Genomic DNA, 20,994 nt, shown 5'->3' on the forward strand with positions numbered 1-20,994 from the left:
TGGGATTTCAGCTGGGACCAGACAGAAGGTCTGGCTGGATGGAAGGTCACAGGGCTGAGGCCTGGTGTTGGCATCGCAGCCGAGAACGGGCCAAAATGGGAGGGGGAGAAAGACGGGGCAGCAAAGACAGACTGAAGAGAGAGGAGATGGGGGAAGGGGCCCCCAGGGAGGTGTGCGGGTGCAGAACGAGAAAGATGGCAGCACCTCACCAGCCCAAGAGTCCTTCCATCCCGATGTCCCAGCTTCCAGCCCACAGGCGCAACCACAAGATGTCAACTCACTTCTGCAACGCGAGCCACGCGCTCCCACGGGGCCTTGGCCTGTGCCTGCACCGTTTCCCCAGTTAACCCAGGGACCTTCACCCCAAGCCTAAGAGGGAGACGGTATGATAATAACCACCCCTTCCCCGTGGTCTGTGGTCAAGAGTGGGTGAGCTAACCAGATCAATCCCCTTACGGTCCTGGATTCACTTTAAGGGCTTGATAAGTGCTGGTGGTCATCATGACCACCATCTATACTGTCCAGAAGAGGAGACCAGCCCAGTGGACACAGTCACTTAGCCCCGAGCTCTCATCAGCTTCAGTTTGAGCCTGGAATACCGCCTCGCAGAGCAGTAACCTGCCCCCTCACACCATTTCTAGAGTTGCCCACCCCCCAGGCTGCTGCTGGGCCACGTGCCCACCCTGCCTCTGGCTCCGGCTAGTTTCAGTGGCTTTCTGTTCCTCACACAGTGACAAGAACAACAGTCCATCATCCGGTTCAGAACATCAACAGCTTCCTGGGCAGTCCTGTGGGCCCCCGTCCACGGTTTCCTAAGCATGGGTCTGGGAGGGTGAGAAGGGCCCCCACATGGGGGGCCGAGACCTCGCTGACACGGTGGTATTCGGGGCATTGACGGTGACCCAGCACTTCACTGTGCCAGGCACGGTGCACACCCACCCCACTGGGTGAGAGGGGCTCATTCACACCTCCAACCCCCGCCCCACCCCACCCAATAACCGGCTCTAGCTAAAGAAAAGAAATAGCAAACCACATGCGAGTCTGCTCAACCACAGGGAATGGATCAGAAATGCTTACCCACTCTAAAGGCAGGTTGTAAAACAAGCTACTCCCTGACGCCCCAGCACCCGGCTGGAAAGGGTACAAGGCCCTTTAGAGCTATGGGGTCTGTGACCTTCTCCCTTCTCCTAAGAGGCAAAAATAATGGTGACCATTTGTATAGCTCGTACATGACCAAGTTTAACAAACCACTGGCGAGGGAAAAAACAGGCCTGGGGGCTCCCTGGTGATATGTCAGCTGGTTCAGCCCAACACCCGCTCAGGCGAGAGCACCTCAAAATAGCCTGGCTCAGCAAGGGGAGAAGACGAACCCTCTGTCACTTCTGATCTCAACCAGACCCTCCTGCCCTGAGACCCGGCCTCCTTGCTCACTCACCCCTGCCCTCCAGAGGTAGCCCAGACACCCCTGCTGGCTCTCGGAGCCGAGCTCGGACAGGAGGCAGGAAGTAATCAGGAGACACCTACCTGCAGGGCCATAGGAGCCCGCTGTGCTGACCGGGAAGAGGATGTCGGCGTCGCCGTGCAGCACCTGCAGCGGGGCCCAGCTGTGCATCTGGGAGAGGCAGGTGTTGCCATCCAGCGGCCTAGAGTGAGACAACACAGTTGCGTGAGGGGCCAAGAGCCACTAAGGGCCCCCATCACCATGAGCCTCTGCTGGGCCTCCAGAAGTCCCCTCTTGGGAACTAGCCAGGCTGTGACGAGGCTGAGAACAGGAGCTGGCCTGGGCCGGGAGTCAGGGGCGTGTGGTCTGGAGCCAGACCTGTACCCACTCTTTCAGCCAGTATCTACCAAGCGCCTGCTCCATGCCAGGCGGTGTGCTCACATACATTTTGTGCTGAGAAAGAACCAGCAAACAGGGTACATCCTGCCCTTGTGGAGCTTAAAGTCTGCTGGGGGGTGTGGGCAGGAATCACACAAAGGGTGTGAAACGGCAGCTCAGATCCGTGGAGGTGGCGGAGAAGGTCCACGTGCTCCAGGAAGGAAGCGCCGTGCACTCCGGGTTCTGAAATGACGTCAGCCACGTGACCCTGGGCAGGCGGACTTCGCCTCACTGGTTCTCAAGCCCTCGTGAGTAAAAGGGGAGCATCAGATCAGGTCGTGTCTGGTTCCCTTCCGAGAAAGGGGGTCAGCTCGAAGGTTAACCAGGCTCATATGATCTGTTGAACCGTCACCTCATCCACCAAGTACAAAACCAACCTGTACGATCTTCGCAATGCAGGGCTGGCTCAGTTCAATTTGTCTGAGAAATTATTTGCCCGTTGAGCATTTGCCTCTGGGCAATTAGGCAACACTAATAAAGACCAGGAAGCACTTGTACAATACTCTCAAGTTTATAAAATGATTCTGTAACTCACATGTAAAGAAGACCAAAGCAGATCATAATCATACCCACTTAATAGAGCAAGGGAAGGAGGAAGGGAGGGATGAGGAGGAGGAATGAGGAGGCGGGGAGGGGGAAGGAGGGAAGGAGAGGCAGGAGGAAAAAAGAGATGCTGTGACTTGTCCAAGGTTATGTCTTCAACAGAACCAAGGCTTGTAGGATTCAGCCCAGGTCTTCCAAACCCAATTACAATGGGTCTCCTGGCTGCTGCCCACCAGTTACACGATGCATATAGTTTCCTCTTTCACTCAGAGCAGAGATTAACAAAATTTTTCTGTAAAGGACCAGATAGTCAATATTTTCGGCTTTGTGGCCAAAAGTATACCTCATTGGTTTTTTTCCTTGTTCGGCTTTTGGGTTTTACAACCATTTAAAAAAACGAAACAGCCATTTTCAGCTTGGGTGTGGGTTTGCCGGCAGGCTAGTATGCCAAGTCCTCTTTCAAGGCCTGTCCTGTACACACTCTCCTTTCAGCCCTGTCAAGCTCTGGTCACACACCTGTGGGATGTAATCCTCACGGAACTGTGCCAAACGTCTCCCTTGGTCCTGCAGGTAACACACAATAAGGCACAAAAGAGGAAGCACCCACACCTGTGTGCCCAGCAGCAGAGCCGGGTTCTGGGGTGAGCTTGGCTCTGCCTCTACCAGACCGCCCTCCTGGGGCTCCGCTCCAGCAGCTGGTGACCATGGGGACCGCCGGACACCCAGAGGCAACCAGGGACTCCCCCTCAGAACCAGATGGCAAAACCTTTTCCTGGCCACTGCACTGGCTCTGGGCAGTGGGGTTTTCTGCTGTTTCAAAGGGGACGTCTTATCACTTGCCAGGAACACATGCAGAGCACAAGGTGATGTCAGGCCCTATCAGCTGAGGTTCAGACCCGAATGAAAGAGGCCAACGGCCACCACTTCAAAAATGAGTTATACTGAAGTGATTCCTGAGGCAAGAGACCAGTTCAGAACAGAGTGTCACAGAAGGCTTAAAAACATAACAGGTCTTGCTTTTCATTAGAAAAGACACTTGTTTTAAAACCTACAAAATGCCCTAAAGTGAAGGGGGGAAAAAATATACCCAAAGCCACACTGCCCCAAACACAACTATTAGTGGGACACAACTAATAGTGGGACACAACTAATAGTGAGACACTATTTTCCTTAGTGCCTTTTTTTGTTTCTTTCCTCATTTACTTCTCTTTACAAGGTCGTAATGAAACTCTGTGTAGGTTTTTATAGTTTGCTTTTTCCATTCAGTGTTAATTCATAAGTTCATCTTCATGCTACTTGGCCATGCTTAAATGTCATTTAAGATGCTGAAGATCCTGAATGTTAAGATTTTAAGATGTAAACCACACACCACTCTGCTGTGAACTGCCCCGTCGTGGCCGCACATTTTGCTCAGCTCCACTGTTGCACTTCTCTTAAGTTAGGACGTTGGTACTTAGATGTGGCAACCTATACCCTGAGTCTCGTCCTCAGGGCAGATTCCCAGCAGTGGAATTGCTAAATCAAGTGGGAGAAACAAGTTGAAGGCTCCTGACAGTGTATCAAACGTTTCCCGGAGGGCTGTGGACACCACCAGCTCTCCATCACGACGCCGGTAGGCGCCAGCCTGGCACTATTCCTCAGTTAACGCCCACTAGGTGCCTGGGCGATTCCAGGCACTGAGGACACACTGAGAACAAGCCCCCTCCGCAGGGCGCTAACCCAGGCCCACCTTTCATCCGGTTCTCTTTTTAAATCTTGACAAATATCATGGTCAAAATACAGTGTCTGGTTTCGCTTTGCGGTTGCCTAACTGCTGGTCAAGTGCGACATTTTTCATGTTTGTACTTCATTTTGAGTTATGTTTTCAGCCCACTTCCCTGTTGGTATCACAGAGCACATCTAAAGTGACGGGAAAACCCCTTTCTATAATAAAGTTATTATCCTCTTTTAAGAAAAAGACAAGAAGCAAAGCGAACACTGGCAAATATAAAGGCAGGAGGGGAAAAGAGTTTTTCCTCAGTCATCAAAGAAGTGGTTTAACTGTCAGGAAATAGAGGTGTTGGCCCAATTTTTGGCCAACAGGGCATCTTAAAGACCATCTGAGCATTCGACTTTGCCATCCACTGTGTGCTTCCTCCTGGCCTGGCCACTTTCCCCTCACAAACCTGGCTGTGCTGTTTAACTGCTAAAGTTCTGGCCCCTCCAGGCTCCTCAACCCTTCATGTGACTATTAGCTTAGAACCAAAAGGAAAGTATTACTCAGTAGGCCATCTCATCATTCCTCTGCTCTGTCCCCAAGATGCTCTACGGAATGTTCGCTCAAGAGCCCCCCTTTATGCCAGGGAGAGGCTGTCCATAATCCGCAGGGGGCCCAATGGCCTCCCAGGGCCCGGGCCCTGCAAAGGCCACCCTGCACTGTTCTGCGTTTCACACATCACAATGCTGGCGGCTACCCTGGCTCGCAAGCTGATCTCCCTGGTCGATGGCTCCAAATCTAGCAGGCAGAGAAATGACTGTCTCTGAGGCCAATCAACTCAGAGATACACTCACCTACAGAGACAGAGAAGGCAATCGGCATTGCCTAAAAGGACCAGATGAAAAACTGAAGGCAGGTGTGATGGTCAACTTCATGTGTCAACCTGACTAGGCCACGGGACCCAGATAGTGGATCAAATATTATTCTTGATGTTTCTGGGCAGGTATTTCTTAAGTGAGATTAAAATTTAAGTCAGGAGACTTTGAGTAAAGCAGATCACCCGCCATAATTTGGGCAGGCCTCCCCTACTCAGTGGAGGGCCTTAAGAGAAGAAGACTGAGGTCCCCCAAAGAGGAAGAAATTCTGCCAGCAGACCGCCTTCGGACTCGAATGGCAAGTCTTCCCTGGGTTTCCAAACTGCTGGCCTACCCTGCCGATTTTGGATTTTGTCACATTCTACAATCACGTGAGCCAATTCCTTAAAGTAAATCTCTCAAGACAGAAACACACACACACACGCTATTGGTTCTGTTTCTCTGGAGAACCCAGACTAAAACAGCAGGTCACAAGCCTGGGTCCCAGGTCCAAAAACACTCATCCCCAGTGAGCAGGAGCAACGCTGCAGGGAAGCCACCCTAACAAACACCGCAGGGGGAGAAAAAAGCCTTGTGCATGAAAATGCTCATTGCAGGATGGCTGATGACAAAAAACAAAAAAAACAACAACAACCTACCAACAACCAAAACGCTCAACAATAGGGGAACCTTTAGCAAATCATGACATATTGATCTGACTGAGTGTCAACCAATGGAGATTCAAAGTTACGCAGAAACATGGGAAATACCCGACAGCACATACAAACTTTGCAGCACAGCATAACCTAACCCTAATCCCAGTTTTGCCCGTTGCTTTGACAAATCTTAACTCTCTACAGAACCCGGTTCTTTCATCCATCAAGCGAGGGTGACCCCACCAACCCCCCCCCACGCAGCTCTAAGTGTGAGGAGAAGGTAAAGCTGCAGCTTGCCGCGTCTGGTACGTCCCAGGCGATCAATAAGGCAACTTACACGTGCTACTAACACGGTGTCTGTGTAAGTGAGGACGAGGGTAAAAACCAAAAACAAGAACAGGCACAGTCTCAGGAGACAGGGGAGAAGAACTCCTAGCCGACCCGTGAAACCGAGGCGGTTAGGGCGAGAGGCGCGCCGTGCTCCTTCCTCGCACCACGGGGGCTCGGGCTCCCCATTTCACACTTTCACGGGCAGGTTCTGACGTCAGCCGTGACCAGGATAACACTACACACTGTAAAACTCAGGTGAAGAGGCGGCGAGTTTACTTGGCATTAAGAGTCAGACCGAGCACAGGAATTATTACAAGAGCAGCGTCACAGCCGCCACAGCCGCCTGCGCTGTCCCTGTCGACGAGCCGGCCCAGGGCCAAAGACCCCACACACAGTACCCCATGAACGGGGCACTCTGCAAAGCAGGTGCCGTTCTTCTCCCAGGTCTCAGATGAGGCCTGAGGCTCTGGGAGGTAAAGTAACTGGCCCAACCTAGTCCAACCTAAGCCGCGTAGCTAGGAAGTGAGAACCTCTGTCCTGATACCAAGATCCAAGCTCTTTAACTGCTTCCTCTTACCTTCACGTGCTCCACGCCCCTTCTGCAAGCAAAACTCTGCAGCTCCGGTGTTAAGCTGGCAAGCACAGGCAAACTACTGCTGCGCGCACCCCCCGCAGGTAAACGCAGGAATTACCAGCCCGAGACAATTCTCTGGAATACCCTGCCTCTCTCCTGAGCTTCCTATGTTAGTGGCAAGTTAGAGACGTGAGCAAAATGCAAGTGATAAAAATGGAAGACATACACATGAAGCAAGAATTTCAAGGCACACAGCTTGACACCAACTTTGTAACAAGTGCCTTCAGATAAAATACTCCTTCCGCTCAGTTCTCAGGAGAAAAGCCAGCTAATGCTCCTTCCTCCTAAATCAAGATCTGAAAAATGAAAAATTGCAGTCTAATGCCACCCCATCCTGCAGGAAGAGACCTGTACCACCCTTCCTTAAAAGCTCAAGCAGAACTTACTTCTCAGGCGACTCCGAGTGGCCCGAGCGCTTCCTCCCCAGTCTGTCCCCATACACGTCGTCCTCGTTTTCATCCACGTCTTCATCGTCGATGCTTTTCACATCGAGCTTCTGGTAGCCACACTCCCCATTCAAAGACAGAGAATCAATTTTCCACGAGTTGCTGCTCTGGCTTCCGTTGGAATTGGGTCCAAAAGGGCTCTCAAAGGCTGACATGATATTGATCGAGGAGCGGTCGGAGTTCTCCTCTGAGCTCTCCCCTGTCCCAGGCATCTTCTTAAAAACATCACCAGAGCTCTGCTCATCTTCCTCATCATCAAATGAGATGATGTTGGTCACCTTCTTTTTCTTCTTCCTCTCCTTTTTACATCTGGCATCTGGCAAAAGATACAGGATAAGAAAAAGCAGGAAAGATAAAGTGAGGATTGAGCCATCCTGCCTCTAGACTGTGGGAAACCCTCTTTTACTAAAAAGTAAATTTAAGATAAATTCAGATTTTTAAATCCTTGGGGGAAATATCCGTCTACAGGAGACTGAGCAAAATGGATGTGGGGCTCTACTTCTGATTTAAACAAATATGCCACAGAGCACACATCACAATCATGCCTTCTAAGCAGTCCTCTGAGTCAAAGGACAAATCATTACTGAGATGATTTTTACTGTTTCACTTTGGAAAACACTCTCACGGCTGGGAGATGAGACCAAGAAAACCAGTTTGGACACTGCAGTCAATTGTTTAATGGCCCCAGTTCCTCCCAGCCCTGCACAAAGCCCCATCACAATGGGACACTGCTGCTCCTCCCATCAACAGCGGTGTCTATTTCTCCACCCCCCTGAATCCAGGCTGGCTTAGTGCTCTGCTTTTAAGAACAGAATGTGGCAGGAATAACGAAGTGTGAGTTCTAGAGCCTGGGCATCAAGAGGTCTTAGACCCTCTCGGAATGCTGCCCTGAAACTACACAGAAGAAGCCATTCTAGCTTATGGGAGGATGAGAGGCCATGTGGAGGAAAGCTGAGATGCCCCAGCCAGCAGTCAGCACCAATTCCAGATGCATGAATGGGGCTATCCTGGATCTTCCAGCTCAGTCACCAGCAGTCCCATGAGGGAGCCCAGGTGAAGCCAGCAGAAGAACCATCCTGCCAACCCATGGAGTCATTAAAAAAAATAATAATAAACTGTGGTTCGTTGTTTTAAGCCATTACATTCTGAAGCTGTGTATTAGACAGCTAAGGCTAAATGAAACCAAAGTCAAGACTGCCTTGGTGACTAGCACTTAGATGAGCCAGTTTGTTCACCCATCTCAATCATCAAACTTGGCTATGAGATACTTTGAGACAATTCCAAAAACTCCAATCTATCTAAACGTAGGTCATGCTTCACCAATGTATCACAACTCTGAGATAATGTCAAAAGCAGGGTTCCCAAAATGGATGGAGAAGATACTTCTTTGGGTATACAAGTTCCAGCATCTCTGTTTCACAAAGTTATCAACAGTCCTGTTCTACGTCATTCGCATGTGGGGCTCTTTGCTTGAGAAGAAGGCAAGACAGATAAAGCCAGTATGCAGCAAAGACTCCACGGGACTCTCAGTTTTCACCAGCATTAATAATTCCAAAGAGGTGCCCACGATCACCACCTTGTGTAAGGGATCTGAGAATACCAGGACTAAGTATTTAAACCTCAAATTTCCAATTTTGCTATAGCAACATTCTGGATGTCCCAGAAAGCTTAAGGGATATTGTAAACTTCTTGCAAAGTTAACGTGAACTGAATCAACGTTCTTTTGCCTCCCTGCAGCCTAGAGTCAAAGCTGATCACCCCCTCCCTTCCCCTGGCCACCACTAAAATGTCATCCCCCCAACAGTATACATTCTCCAAGCATCCTATGCTGGGCTTCCATCCCATTTATCGGAAGGATGAACAAATGATGGATGGGGGAATAAACGAATGAAGATCAACCTCATCTGGCTTCATGTGACCATCACGCCCCTGCCTCCCCAGTCTGCTCTGACTGTGCTGATACCCTGTCATCTTCACATCTCTCAGATCCCTTTCCGAGTAAACAAGGGTCAGAAAGATGAACACAAACATATACTGAAAATGTGAGTGCAGCAGATTTCCCTCCCTCGGCACTTTCAAGTGATGAGGCACATCCACCCTCACCCACCCCTCTGCTTTCCTCCATCTGCCCACCCCGCTCACCGGCACTGATGTGCTTGGACACGACGGGCAGGGGGTCGGTCTCCTGCTCAGGCTTGATGAGGATGGAGACAGCAGAGGACGCCGTGATCTCCCTGAAAAGGCTACTCACTCCTTGTGTGGATTCCTTCAGCAAGGAGGTCACATTGTGCGTGGATTCCTTCAAGAGGTCCGAGACGGTAGGAGCAAACTTACTCTGCCCGTTTAAATCCTTGTTGTCAATGTTAATCGCGAAGAGGATGGAGTTCAGACCTGCCCCAGAAATGGAGTGGAGTGTCTGCTGTTGAACAGTCACACCTCCAACACAATAAACAAACTGTAGACCTTATAGCACACAAGAGGGGACACACTCATCTTAAACGTGGATAAAAACCTCCCACAAAACTAGGGTCAGTAGATGCTATCACTGGAGCTGGGTCTTTCCAAATTCACTCCCTGTCTGTCAGGAAGACAGATGCAAATAAGGAGCCAAAATCAATTATACTTCCATTTAAAAAAATTAATGAGATGAATAAAAGGCTAGTCCTCTCTAGCTCAGCAAATAATAATGAAAAGAAAAAAAATAATAAAGTCAACTAAGGCATAAGTTGTGAAGTCAGACTGCCCGGGACGAATCCCAGGACTGCCGCTGACGAGCTATGAGACCTTCCTTAGTCAAGTTGTTCATACCCTTGCTGAGCTCCAGTTTCCTTATCTATAAAATGGAAATGATAATCTCACAGAGTAAGTATTAAGACCATCACTCACCAAAAACAGCTCCGTGAGCAATCAAAAAATGTGCACCAATATCATTACCATTAACACTTTGGGCAAAAACTTGCACTGGTATCCTACGGCCTACAGAGGACCTCATGGTCACCTGACTTCTCCTTATCAATGGACAAGCCTAACATAACTCTCAAAATATGGGACTTAGTGTCAACTTTCAGGAAAGAGAAAGAAGGAGGCAACAAAGGATTTGGAAGAAAGCAAATTGCCCACTTCTGTTGGGCTCAGCCTTTGAGTGAGAGTCAAACATTAAACAATGCAACAAGTCACCAACTAAAATCAATCCAGGGCTTTTGCGTTGACAAATCATGTACTTGAACTCTATTGCATTTGAGTCTGTCACAGCCCTATAAAGGTGACTGCCATGCTATCTGGGTTCCCACTTCGAAGAAGAGGAAAGCAAAGGTAAGAAAGCTCACAGGATCTACCCAGGCCGCCTGCCAGAGAGGGGTACAGCCAGGCCTCAAAGGCAGGTCTCCTGTCCCCAGTTCCCTGGATCTTTATATTACACTTGCAAAGCCACAGCCCAAACCCTCAACCCCATGCTTTCCCACCCAGGGTATCAAATTCTAGAGAAATGGACTCAGTGCTCATCGCCACTAAAGGAAGGACAGTGGTGAGTGACTCATTAAGTCGGCAAGGGATGAGGAAAATCCCAGCATCCCTTGGAGCTATCAGTTCATTCCCAGGCAGCCTCATCTGCTCACCAAGCTTCACAGGACCCACCGCCCCTCGCCCTGGCCAGGCTTACCAGCTGCCATGGTAGGAAGCATGCTAGACCTTTCTTCGTCCATCACAAAAGCCCAGTCTTCATAAAAAGTGCTGCAAATTGAAAGAGAGAGAAGGAAAGCTCTGAACAGTGGTCCTCTGCATCCATTAGCCAGACCTACCTGGAAAACCCGTGCCTGGTCATCCCAGAGTGGATGGATGAGGTCTCTGCTGGGCTGAGGCTTCTGGTTGTAAACAAAGGATTGAACACATATATCCTACAACTTCCTCATTGGTCCCCTGAGATCTCTAGAGTCCCCTGAGCTTGAGAACACCAAAACAGGCATGAGATGTAAACGTGGTATTTATAAAGCAGAAAAAGAGAAAGGGGACAAAACGAGAGGGGACTTCCACTTAAGCAATGTCTCCGAGAGACAGACAGGAAATCTGAGCTGGCCCACAGGGCCCCCTTGATTGGGCTAATACAAGAAAAGACAATTTCAGAAAAAAATTATAGCGTTCCATGGCTCTATCAATCAGGGCACTTGTGTGTAACATCTGTGTGGGCTGTAGACCCAAAAGCCCAGGTTATCCCTGGAAAAGGCTAGGAAGCTAAAAAGGCTCACAGATCTAAACGACAGGGGGAGAAGGGGACCAGAGAGGCCTGCAGGTCATCCCACTGTCCACAGTCAGTCGGCAATGAATGGTGCAGCCAGGGCTCACAAGCAGGGCCCCCAGCCCCATTCCCCAGCTCTTTATCTGACCCCCTGCTAAGCAATCACAAGCAAGTATCGTTACCTCCCCGACTTCTCCACCAGGCCCGAGAACTCTAAACTAATGGACTCAAAACTCAATTTCACTAAAGCACTGTCAGTGATGGGTGACCTGTGGTTCAGCAAGAGACTGGAGACACAGCTGCTGAAGCAACTGAATACAACTAACAGGAAGAGAAAAGAGACCCCTCACCTTCAACATGCTTACCTGGCCAAATGTCAGTGGAAGCACAGACTATACGTTCCAGCTGGCAGTGCGGCTGCCCCTCTGATTCCCATAACTATGATTCGCTACAAATTGAGGCCAGTTTTTATGCATGTAAATGAATTTGGTTTTCCCACATTGAGTTAGAGTGGCCAGTGATTTAGGTAAGTTCAACTGTGATTCTTAACAGCTGATTCATTTCAACTGCTCACTGTTACATTCAACCTTGATACTGAGAGTACAACTCTGAACTACAGTTGTCCCTTGGTATCCATGGAGGTTTGGTTCCAGGACTGGTCACAGACACCAAAATCTATGGGTGCGTATATAAAACAGCATAGTGTAGCTGGCCCTCCCTATCTGCAAATTCTGCATCCACAGCTTCAACCAACCACGGATCTTAAACGTAGTATTCAATCCAAGGCTGGCTTAATCCACAGATACAGAACCTGGGGATATGGAGGGTAGACTGCACTTGTGAAAAAAATCACCTGCTGTAAAGAGCTTCACCAAAAAAAAACAAAAAAAACCTAATGTAAGTGACATGAGTATGTTCTCCTTAATGAAAGCTGGTTAATGTTCAGACAGACATTCACAGCCTCCCGACTCAGGTCCTAAGCAGCAAACAGGTACAGCCAGTACCCATTGTCCTGGCCCCCATCCCTCCCATTTCAGACCCACAGAGTCTGAACATACAACTGGACAAGGAATCGCAGGCAAAATCAATAGGGGAACTTCAAGGGTAATTTTTTAGAGCCTTCATGCACAATCCTACAACACCTAACAAACTACTGGTAGAGAGCTGACCACAAACAGCAGAAAAAACAGAGGAGACTTGAGCCTGGGAACACATGGCAAGATGTGAAATCAAGGGACTGCATCACGGCACTAATGAAATGCCAGCTTATTGAATTAAACGAAATTTCACTGCTAAGGATCTGGGCACTACTGATGCAGAAGTTATTCAAGGGACCAGGGCAGAACTGATCCCTGTCCCTTTGTATCATCAGGTGACACAAAACAACACATCCAGTCCACCCTTCTCAGAGGGGAAATAATAGCCAGAAGGGGAAGAGGGGTAGGGAAGGAGGGAGAGAGAAAGAGAGGGGGAGAGAGAGAGAGATAAAGAGAGAGAGAGATCACAAACGTCAGCATATCATCATGATAGCAGTTATGTCTGTGTAAAGTATGAGTGATTTAAGGTTTCCCCAGCAGGTTCTGCAGCACTGTCTAATGTTTTTGACGGGACGGTGGCTCACTGTACTATCACTGACGCACATTCAGTCCCTTCTCCCCATCGCCGTGGGATAACCATACCTTTCTCAACCTGCTGAGCTTGCCTATGGCCGTGTGACTTGACAGCCAATGAGATATGAGTGGAAGTGAAGCATCACGGTGCAGAAGCCTGAAGAATCAGGGCTTCATTAGCCATAGCCCCTTGTCCTGCCTTGGTAATCAATAAAGTGTATGTAGAGAGACAGCCTCTGTCAGCCTGGGTCCCTGCAGTGAGACAACACCCCCAGTCCCGCTCACCCATGACAGACATGTAGCAGGGGAAGAAATAAATTTGGCTGTCTCAAGTCACTGAGGTTTACACGACGCTTGTTAGGGCAGCATAACCTGGCCTATACTACCTGACAGAGTAAACTTTACGATCAAGAAAAAAAGAAAACATAATAAAATGGGGGATTGTTTTTAGTAACAAATGACTTCCTCTCCCCAGCCTAAAACTTCCCTGTTTCTTTCAGTCGGTTTGGGGTTGATGAACCTCAAAAAAAACAGAAGGAGCTATACAGCACCCAGCCCACAATGAAAGACACAACATGAGACTGGGGACTAAACACTCAGCATCTAAAGAGAAATTCTGAAGCCGAAAGAAATCTAGATTAAAATTCCTCTAAGTAAGGTTCAGGCTGTGTCCTAAGACTAAAGCTCTCTCCACACCCGAGGCCTTAATAATAACAAGCATTACAGGGGTGCCTGCTATGAGCAGCTGCCACGTGGAGCCCCTCACAGGCATCCTGGTTTATTCCCAGGTCCACCGGCCCCCCAGCGCAGCTGAACAAGGCGAGGCTGTAAGAGGGAAGCCCGGGTGGTGCCCCGAAGCTGGCGGTCAGATCAGCCGATGTGCCCCCCGCCCCCGCAGAGCCCCCTCCGGGTACCTGAGCCTGCCGCGGTCGGCCAGGAGCGTGTGCAGGTAGCGCTCCAGGGAGTGCTCGTTGAGGGCGCAGCGCAGCCAGGCGCGGCCGCGGCCCACGTCCGACGCGATGTGGCGCAGGGAGTAGAAGCGCTGCAGCTCGTGCTTGCTGAGGACCTCCTTCACGTAGAACCAGAACACGGGCTCTGCGGAGACAGCGGGCGGAAACAGCGGGCGGCGCCGCGGCACCGGCCCGGGGCGCTCGTCACTTCCACAGTAACCGCCCACCGGCATTTGTCAGGGTTGTAACACAGTTACTCCTTACGCACTTTTAAAGGAAGATACCGAAGAGCAGACCAAAAATAAAAACGACCCCCAATCCACCATCCGGAGACGACCGACATTCGCAAGCCAGTCTTTATGCCTGCACCTGTATTTTTTTTTTTATAGAAAATTGGCATCTGTGGTCACTGAATTATGACCCCAAAGATAACCATACCCTAATCCCTGGAACCTGTGAATGTCACCTTATACGGCAAAAGGGACTCTGCAGATGTGACTAATTTAAGGACCCAAAATGGAGAGGCTATCCTGGATAGTCCCCACGGGCCTGATATAATCACAAACAAATTTCAAAGAGGGAGGCCGAGGGAGATCTGATGCAGAGAAGAAGGCAGCGTGACCAGGAAAGCAGACACTGGAGTGATGCAGCCATAGCCAAGGAATGCCAGAAACTGCCAGAAGCCACCAGAAGCTGGAAGAGGCAAGGGACAGATTCTGCCCTGGAACCTCCAGAAGGAATGAGCCCTGCCATCCACCTTGACTTCAGCCTAGTGAAACTGACTTTGAACTTCTGCCCTCCATAACCGTAAGAAAAATTAATTTGTGTTGTTTTACACCACAAAGTTGGTGGCAATTTGTTCAAGCGGCCATAAGAAACTACTGCACCATCATACTGTGTGTCGTACATGTGTACATGCGCATACATATAAATACATACACACACATATAAACTCTGCACCCTGGCCTGTTTCTTTTCTTATCTAGGTCATGAACATTTTCTTGTCACATTTAAAGATCTCTGAAAACATAATTTTTGATGGCTTCCCAGTTAAACACAATCTAACTATTTCACTACTGCTGGAAACATGATGCACTGCCAACTTCCCCTACATACTGCTTTGAACATCCCTGTACATGACTAACTGTCCTCATTTCTAGTCCCTTAGGAGAGAGTTCCATAGGTCTGAGAATAGGAATAGATTTAGGCTATAAAGGAAAGCTAAGAAAGTTTGGTTTTATCCACAGAAAGTCGTAATACCACCTCACATCCTGCCTTTTTGGTCCACATGCACACAGACATTTCTCATAGTTGTAATTCTAGTGTACACCTAATTTGGTGATCAATCTTCCTTACTTAACAATGGCTCATCAACACTTTTCATGCTGCCAATAATAATAACAGCAACAATCGTGACAACCACTACTACTTACTGAGCATTAGCCACGTACCAGCCATTGCACTGAACACTACATCCAGCCTCAGTCCTCAGAACCACCAAGACCACCTCCGTGTCAAAGACAAGGCCTGAGGCCTGGACAAGTGAAGTAACTCGCCCAGTGATCCCCAGTAAGCAGTAGAGACAGACCTCAGAGCTGTCTCACTGCAAACCACATGTTCACACTGCCTTGTGAAGTGAGGGGGGCTCTGCCGTCTTCAAAATGATCGTGTTCACCACTGCTTAACATCCCGAGGGAGAAAATGCTGTGTCTGCTGCCAGATGGAGATTCCAGTCCAGGAGCTAAAAAGACTCAGGACTCCTCTAAGAATGTGTTAAGATCTTTGCACCTTCCTTGCAGAAGGATGCAAATACACACATCACCATAAACTGGGCACCAGGTTAATAAGCTCACTGTGATATTTCAGTTCAGCTCAACGAGCAGGGACTACATTCCTATCGGGAGCCATGAGCTGGGGGAGGCCATGGGCCACCAGGGAGACCAGAAGAACTCGTCCCTAACAAGTTTCTGGCCTAGCAGGCAGGACAACAGGTGAAGAGATCTTCAGTGGAATGACCCTGGGCAAGCCCCTAACTAGGCAAAGCTTCAGACTCTTCTCCCTTGAAGTCCCAAAGTGCAGAATCGCCCAGAGTCATTGGGATAACTGGAGAAAAGGGAGGTAAAACACTGAGTGTGATGCCCAGCCCATAATGACCAACCACTGTTTGTTTAATCATTACCTTCTTACACAGGAACATGTGTGCTGTTCCCACTTTTCCTTTTTCTGTTAACAGCATCTAAATGTGTATGGACATACAAGGGCATGTATGCATTTGTAGATCAAGCCAACCTCTGAGACCATTTCGAATAAATGTCTCAGATCGACTGGTAAAATCACCAGCACGTTGGGAATGCAGTTTGTTGCAGCCACCGTGGAAAACAGCATGGAGATTCCTCAAAAGACTAGGAATAAACTTACCATATGACCCAGGAACCCCGCTCCTGGGCATATATCCAGAAGGAACTCTACTTCAAAATGACACCTGCACCCCAATGTTCATAGCAGCACTATTCACAATAGCCAAGACATGGAAACAGCCTAAATGTCCATCAACAGATGACTGGATAAAGAAGATGTATATTTATACAATGGAATACTATTCAGCCATAAAAACTGACAATATAATGCCATTTGCAGCAACATGGATGTTCCTGGAGAATGTCATTCTAAGTGAAGTAAGCCAGAAAGAGAAAGAAAAATACCATATGACATCGCTCATATATGGAATCTAAAAAAAAAAAAACAAATACAAAACAGAAACAGACTCATAGACATAGAATACAAACTTGTGGTTGCCAAGAAGGCAGGGGGTGGGAAGGGATAGACTGGGATTCAAAATGTAGAACAGATAAACAAGATTATACTGTATAGCACAGGGAAATATATACAAGATCTTATGGTAGCTCACAGCGAAAAAAAATGTGACAGTGAATATATATATGTTCATGTATAACTGAAAAATTGTGCTCTACACTGGAATTTGACACAACATTGTAAAATGACTATAACTCAACAAAAAAAATGTTTAAAAAAAAAAAAACCACCAGCAGCGTAGTTCACTCAGAATACCTTCTGTCTCAAGCCCTAAAAACCAAACTCACACCCTTCTGAAACCCATTAGGATCAGCCCAAGCCTCACGAGTACATAACAGCCTTGCTTCTACTTGAAGCCTCTCTCAGAAACCAGGACAGGGAATCTGGTGAGAGTATTACTCTGGGCCGGCCAGCCAGACAGCCGATAACTTGTTTTGTAACACACCAGACAACCATCTATAAATCCATCACGATTCCAATCAAGTGACTCTCACCTGCATCCTGTCTTTCCTGAAAATTGCAGTCACCTCCCCCTGACCTTGAATACACATGAAACACTTTAAGGCATGTTTTCACCTTTCAATTCCGCGAATTGCTTACTGCTACAGAATCCTTCCAAAGCTTGCCAGAGTGATGCTGACGATAATCATCATTATCCCAGTAGGGCCCCGCTTCCACTGCCAGAATTAACGTGGTCTATTTAAAGAGAAGCTCACCTGCCACTTAACACTTGGAGTGGCTGTAATTTAATTTGGGAATATATACTGATCTCTTACAGCTTTAAACTCGGGGCTGATTCCAAAAGTGGGAGATGGCTTCTGGGTCTCCAGACTCTTGAAAGCCATCTGCCAACCAGAACCAGAGCCAGGAAGGGCGCCTAGAGGTGAGCTACCTGGGGGCACTTGTTGGCAGAGGATAAATGATAGCACAGGACTTTGGCAAGGTTTCTAACAGGCCTCAACTTTAATCGATGCCAAGAATTCAAGAATGCATACTTTGGAGGGCACAAACCCTGGCTCAAATTCTAGTTCAGGCGTTGTGTGACCCTGGGGCAACTTCTTTTGCCCTTCATTTTCCTCCTCAGTAAAATAAGGATAACAGTACTTGTCTTTAAGGTTTGCTAAGAGGGAAAAAAATGAGAAAATAAAGCATACATATGAAGTGCTTGGTGCCAAGGCACCAAGGCAGGCAAACGGCATTCCTGCCCTTTCTTCTGGGAGCAACACCCTCTTTTTCTAAAAGAACCATGTTCCATTTGCTGCCTTTAGCGCTACCAACCTCTCCCTCCCACGGGGCGGGCGGGTCACCCAGGCTGGGCAACCCCCTGGCCACAGCAGGGCATGTGTCTCAACTCGCCTCACTCAGCCCACTCTCATCCTGGCCCGGTTTGATATTTTGTACATGATGGATTTTTTTCTGTATTAATTTTGACTTTTAAAAATATTGCATGAAAATATTATTTCTCTTGACTGCTGAGTTTTTTGGTGCTCTCTTAAATTCTGTGGCTGAAGTGAGTGCTTCATTGGCCTCATCCTAGCCCCAGGCCTGGACCACTGGGCCCTCCCCACAACTTCTACCTGAACCACTAGAAGAGAGGTCTTGTCTCCTTCCAGAATCGAAGTCAGCAAACAATGGCCAAGGGCCAAAATCAGCACCACCACCCCTGTTTTTGTAAGTAAAGTTTTATTGGAACACAATCATGTCCTTTGGTTTTTTTTACAAGTCATCTTGTAAAGACCTGGCTGCTTTCCTGCCACAAAGGCAGAGCTGGGAAGTTGCGACAGAGACCTGTGGCCCACAAAGCCTGAAGTGCTTACTACCTGATCCCTTAAGGAAGAAGTCTGCCAACCACCATTCCAGAAGTAGGAGCTCTAACACTAGCGTAAATCTGGAGCTACATAGGGCCATTTTCCCCCCGTCAGGAAGAGTGGCCCACCTTGGAAAGATGCCAACCCAAAGAGAAGCAGGGCTGAGAGGGACAAAGGGACAGACATGGGAGATGCTGAGACTCTTGACCCAGCTCAACCCCCAGTTTTCTTAGTTTCTTGAGTCAGTAAGTGCCCTTTTCTGCCTCAGTCTGTCTAAGTGGTTGGCTGTCACTTACAGCCAGAAGAAGCCGAATGCAGTGAGCTAGGGCATGTTCTTCAACCATCTGACAGTCACTGTGGGAGACTGACACCACGGCAGGCACTGAGCGATGCCTGCACACACTGAAGGGCCGAAGGCATCCCTCAAAAATAAACAAACGTGGGGGAGGGTACAGCTCAAGTGGTAGAGTACATGCTTAGCATGCATGAGGTCCAGGGTTCAATCCCCAGTGTCTCCATTTTTTAAAATAATAATAATTAAATAAAAATAAACCTAATTACCTCCCCCTAAAAAAAAAACTAAAATAAAATAAACCAAAGCATTGCTCAACAAGAAACAGAAAACCCAATGATCAGGAGCTAGGCTCCTTGTAAACAAAGGCTTATTCTTCTCACATATTCAGTCTGGAATTAGACAGCTGATTCAAAAGCTCTGTCATGGGCAGAATCTCCAACCTCTTGATCTGCACCTCACTGTCTCAGAGACTGTCACCACTTTGCACATCACATCCACAACTGGAGCAGAAGAAAGAGGGTAAGATAAAGCCAGCTCTATCACCCCTTTCTTCAGGCAAGGATAAGTAATCCCAGAAAACCACCAGGGAGTGGAGAGTATGTCACGACTGGTGAGATCCATGATCCATGACCTAGAGGACATCCTGCAGCCCCAAGCAAAATCAGGGTTCTATTAGGCCAAGGAGGAAAAGGGGAAGGGATCTCAGGTAGGAAACTAACAGAATCAGCCACTCATGATATCGACCATTCTAGGAACAAAAGACAAACCGAGTGCTTCCATATTCCAGGCTGAGACCTGGGTGAGCACAGGGACTCCCGAATCCCAGTCACACCCCAATCCGGACGAGCCCGACTATGAGACACAAGTGGGTTGGCAAAGCAGAGTTTCCAATAAGGGGCTGCAGCTTTCTCACCCGGCCATTTCCCAACCAGCCACAAGACTGCCTCCTGGAACTAGAACACAAGGACTGTGCTTTGAACAAGAATACGGAATAAAGACTTACACGAAGTATGTAAACTTGGGACTGTCTTTTTGCTTTTTTAAACCGGGGCAGAATATACATAATAAAATATACCACTTTAACCATTTTTACACGTATAATTCAGTGACAGGAAGTACCTTCACAATGCTGTGAAACCATCACCACTATCCATTTCCAGAACTTTTTCATCATCCCAAACAGAAACTTCATAGCCATTAAACACTAACTCCCCCATACTCCCCTCCTACGCCCCTATCCCTGGTAACTTCTATTCTACCTACTTTCTGTCTCTATGAATTTGACTATTCTAGAGACTGCATTTAAGTGGAATCATACAATATGTGGCCTTTTGTATCTAGCTACTTTCGCTTAAGCATATTTTTAAGGTTCATCCATGTTATAGTATGTATCAGTGCTTCGTTTCTTTTTATGGCTGAATAATATTCCATTATGTATAGTATAGACTATACTTTGTTATCTATTCCAACTGTCGATGGACATTTGGGTTGTTTCCACCTTTTGGCTCTTGTGAACAGCGCTGCTATGAACACTTATGTACAAGTATGAGTTCCTGCTTTCAATTTTTTTAGGTATGCATCTGAAAGTGGAATTGCTGGATCATTTGGTAATTCTGTGTTTAACTTTTTGGGGAACCATCAAACTATTTTCCACAGTGGCTGCACCATTTTACATTGATTGATAACTTTTTTTTTGGACTAGAGATGAAATTGTCACTATTTTTCTATAACTGACATTAACTCTGCTGTTAAATCCCCTTTTAGTTATTTTTTAAACTCCCTTTCCATTAGAAAAAAACTTCAACTTACCAATTAGAAGTAACTTAGCCACTTTCAGTTTTAATTGTAGTAAAATTCACTTAATATAAAATTCACCATTTTAAAGTATGTAATTCAGAACTTGACATATTTTTAAAGAATGAATAAATGCACAATAATATGAGATACTGGACTGCTTTTGAAGACTTCTGTAGATTTAAATTTAAAGTACTGACTCTATAGAACAAGCACCAATTATCCTGGTCAGGGTGAATGGAGATCACAAAAATAAAGCGAGGAAAGGAGGATAAACTGCCACTTACTGCCTGTACGTGACCAAGCTCCCCGCTACCTCTCTGCTTCACCCTGTTCCACCTCCTTGTCACTCACCCTGCGACAGCCTCACCGGTCACCTGGCCATTCCCCCAACAAGCCATGCCTGCTCCATCCACCTCAGCGCCTACCCAGCCATGAAAGCAGAAACCACACC

At 47.8% G+C, this 20,994-nt stretch overlaps 1 protein-coding gene across 4 annotated transcripts in view; it reads right to left on the bottom strand.

Moving 5' to 3' along the window:
- Window positions 1-20,994, bottom strand: part of SNX29 (sorting nexin 29) — a 591,891-nt gene that overhangs the window by 414,963 nt on the left and 155,934 nt on the right. For all 4 annotated transcript variants that reach the window (XM_064478172.1, XM_010980034.3, XM_031433266.2 and 1 more), the window contains 5 exons: window positions 13,794-13,974; window positions 10,697-10,767; window positions 9,181-9,429; window positions 6,979-7,354; window positions 1,525-1,643 (listed from right to left, as the gene is read on the bottom strand). In XM_064478172.1, the coding sequence (XP_064334242.1) occupies window positions 1,525-1,643; window positions 6,979-7,354; window positions 9,181-9,429; window positions 10,697-10,767; window positions 13,794-13,974 (996 nt within the window). The remainder of the gene's footprint in view (window positions 1-1,524; window positions 1,644-6,978; window positions 7,355-9,180; window positions 9,430-10,696; window positions 10,768-13,793; window positions 13,975-20,994) is intronic.

The sequence above is a fragment of the Camelus dromedarius genome, chromosome 24 (assembly GCF_036321535.1).
Source record: "Camelus dromedarius isolate mCamDro1 chromosome 24, mCamDro1.pat, whole genome shotgun sequence".
NCBI classification, from domain to species: domain Eukaryota; kingdom Metazoa; phylum Chordata; class Mammalia; order Artiodactyla; family Camelidae; genus Camelus; species Camelus dromedarius.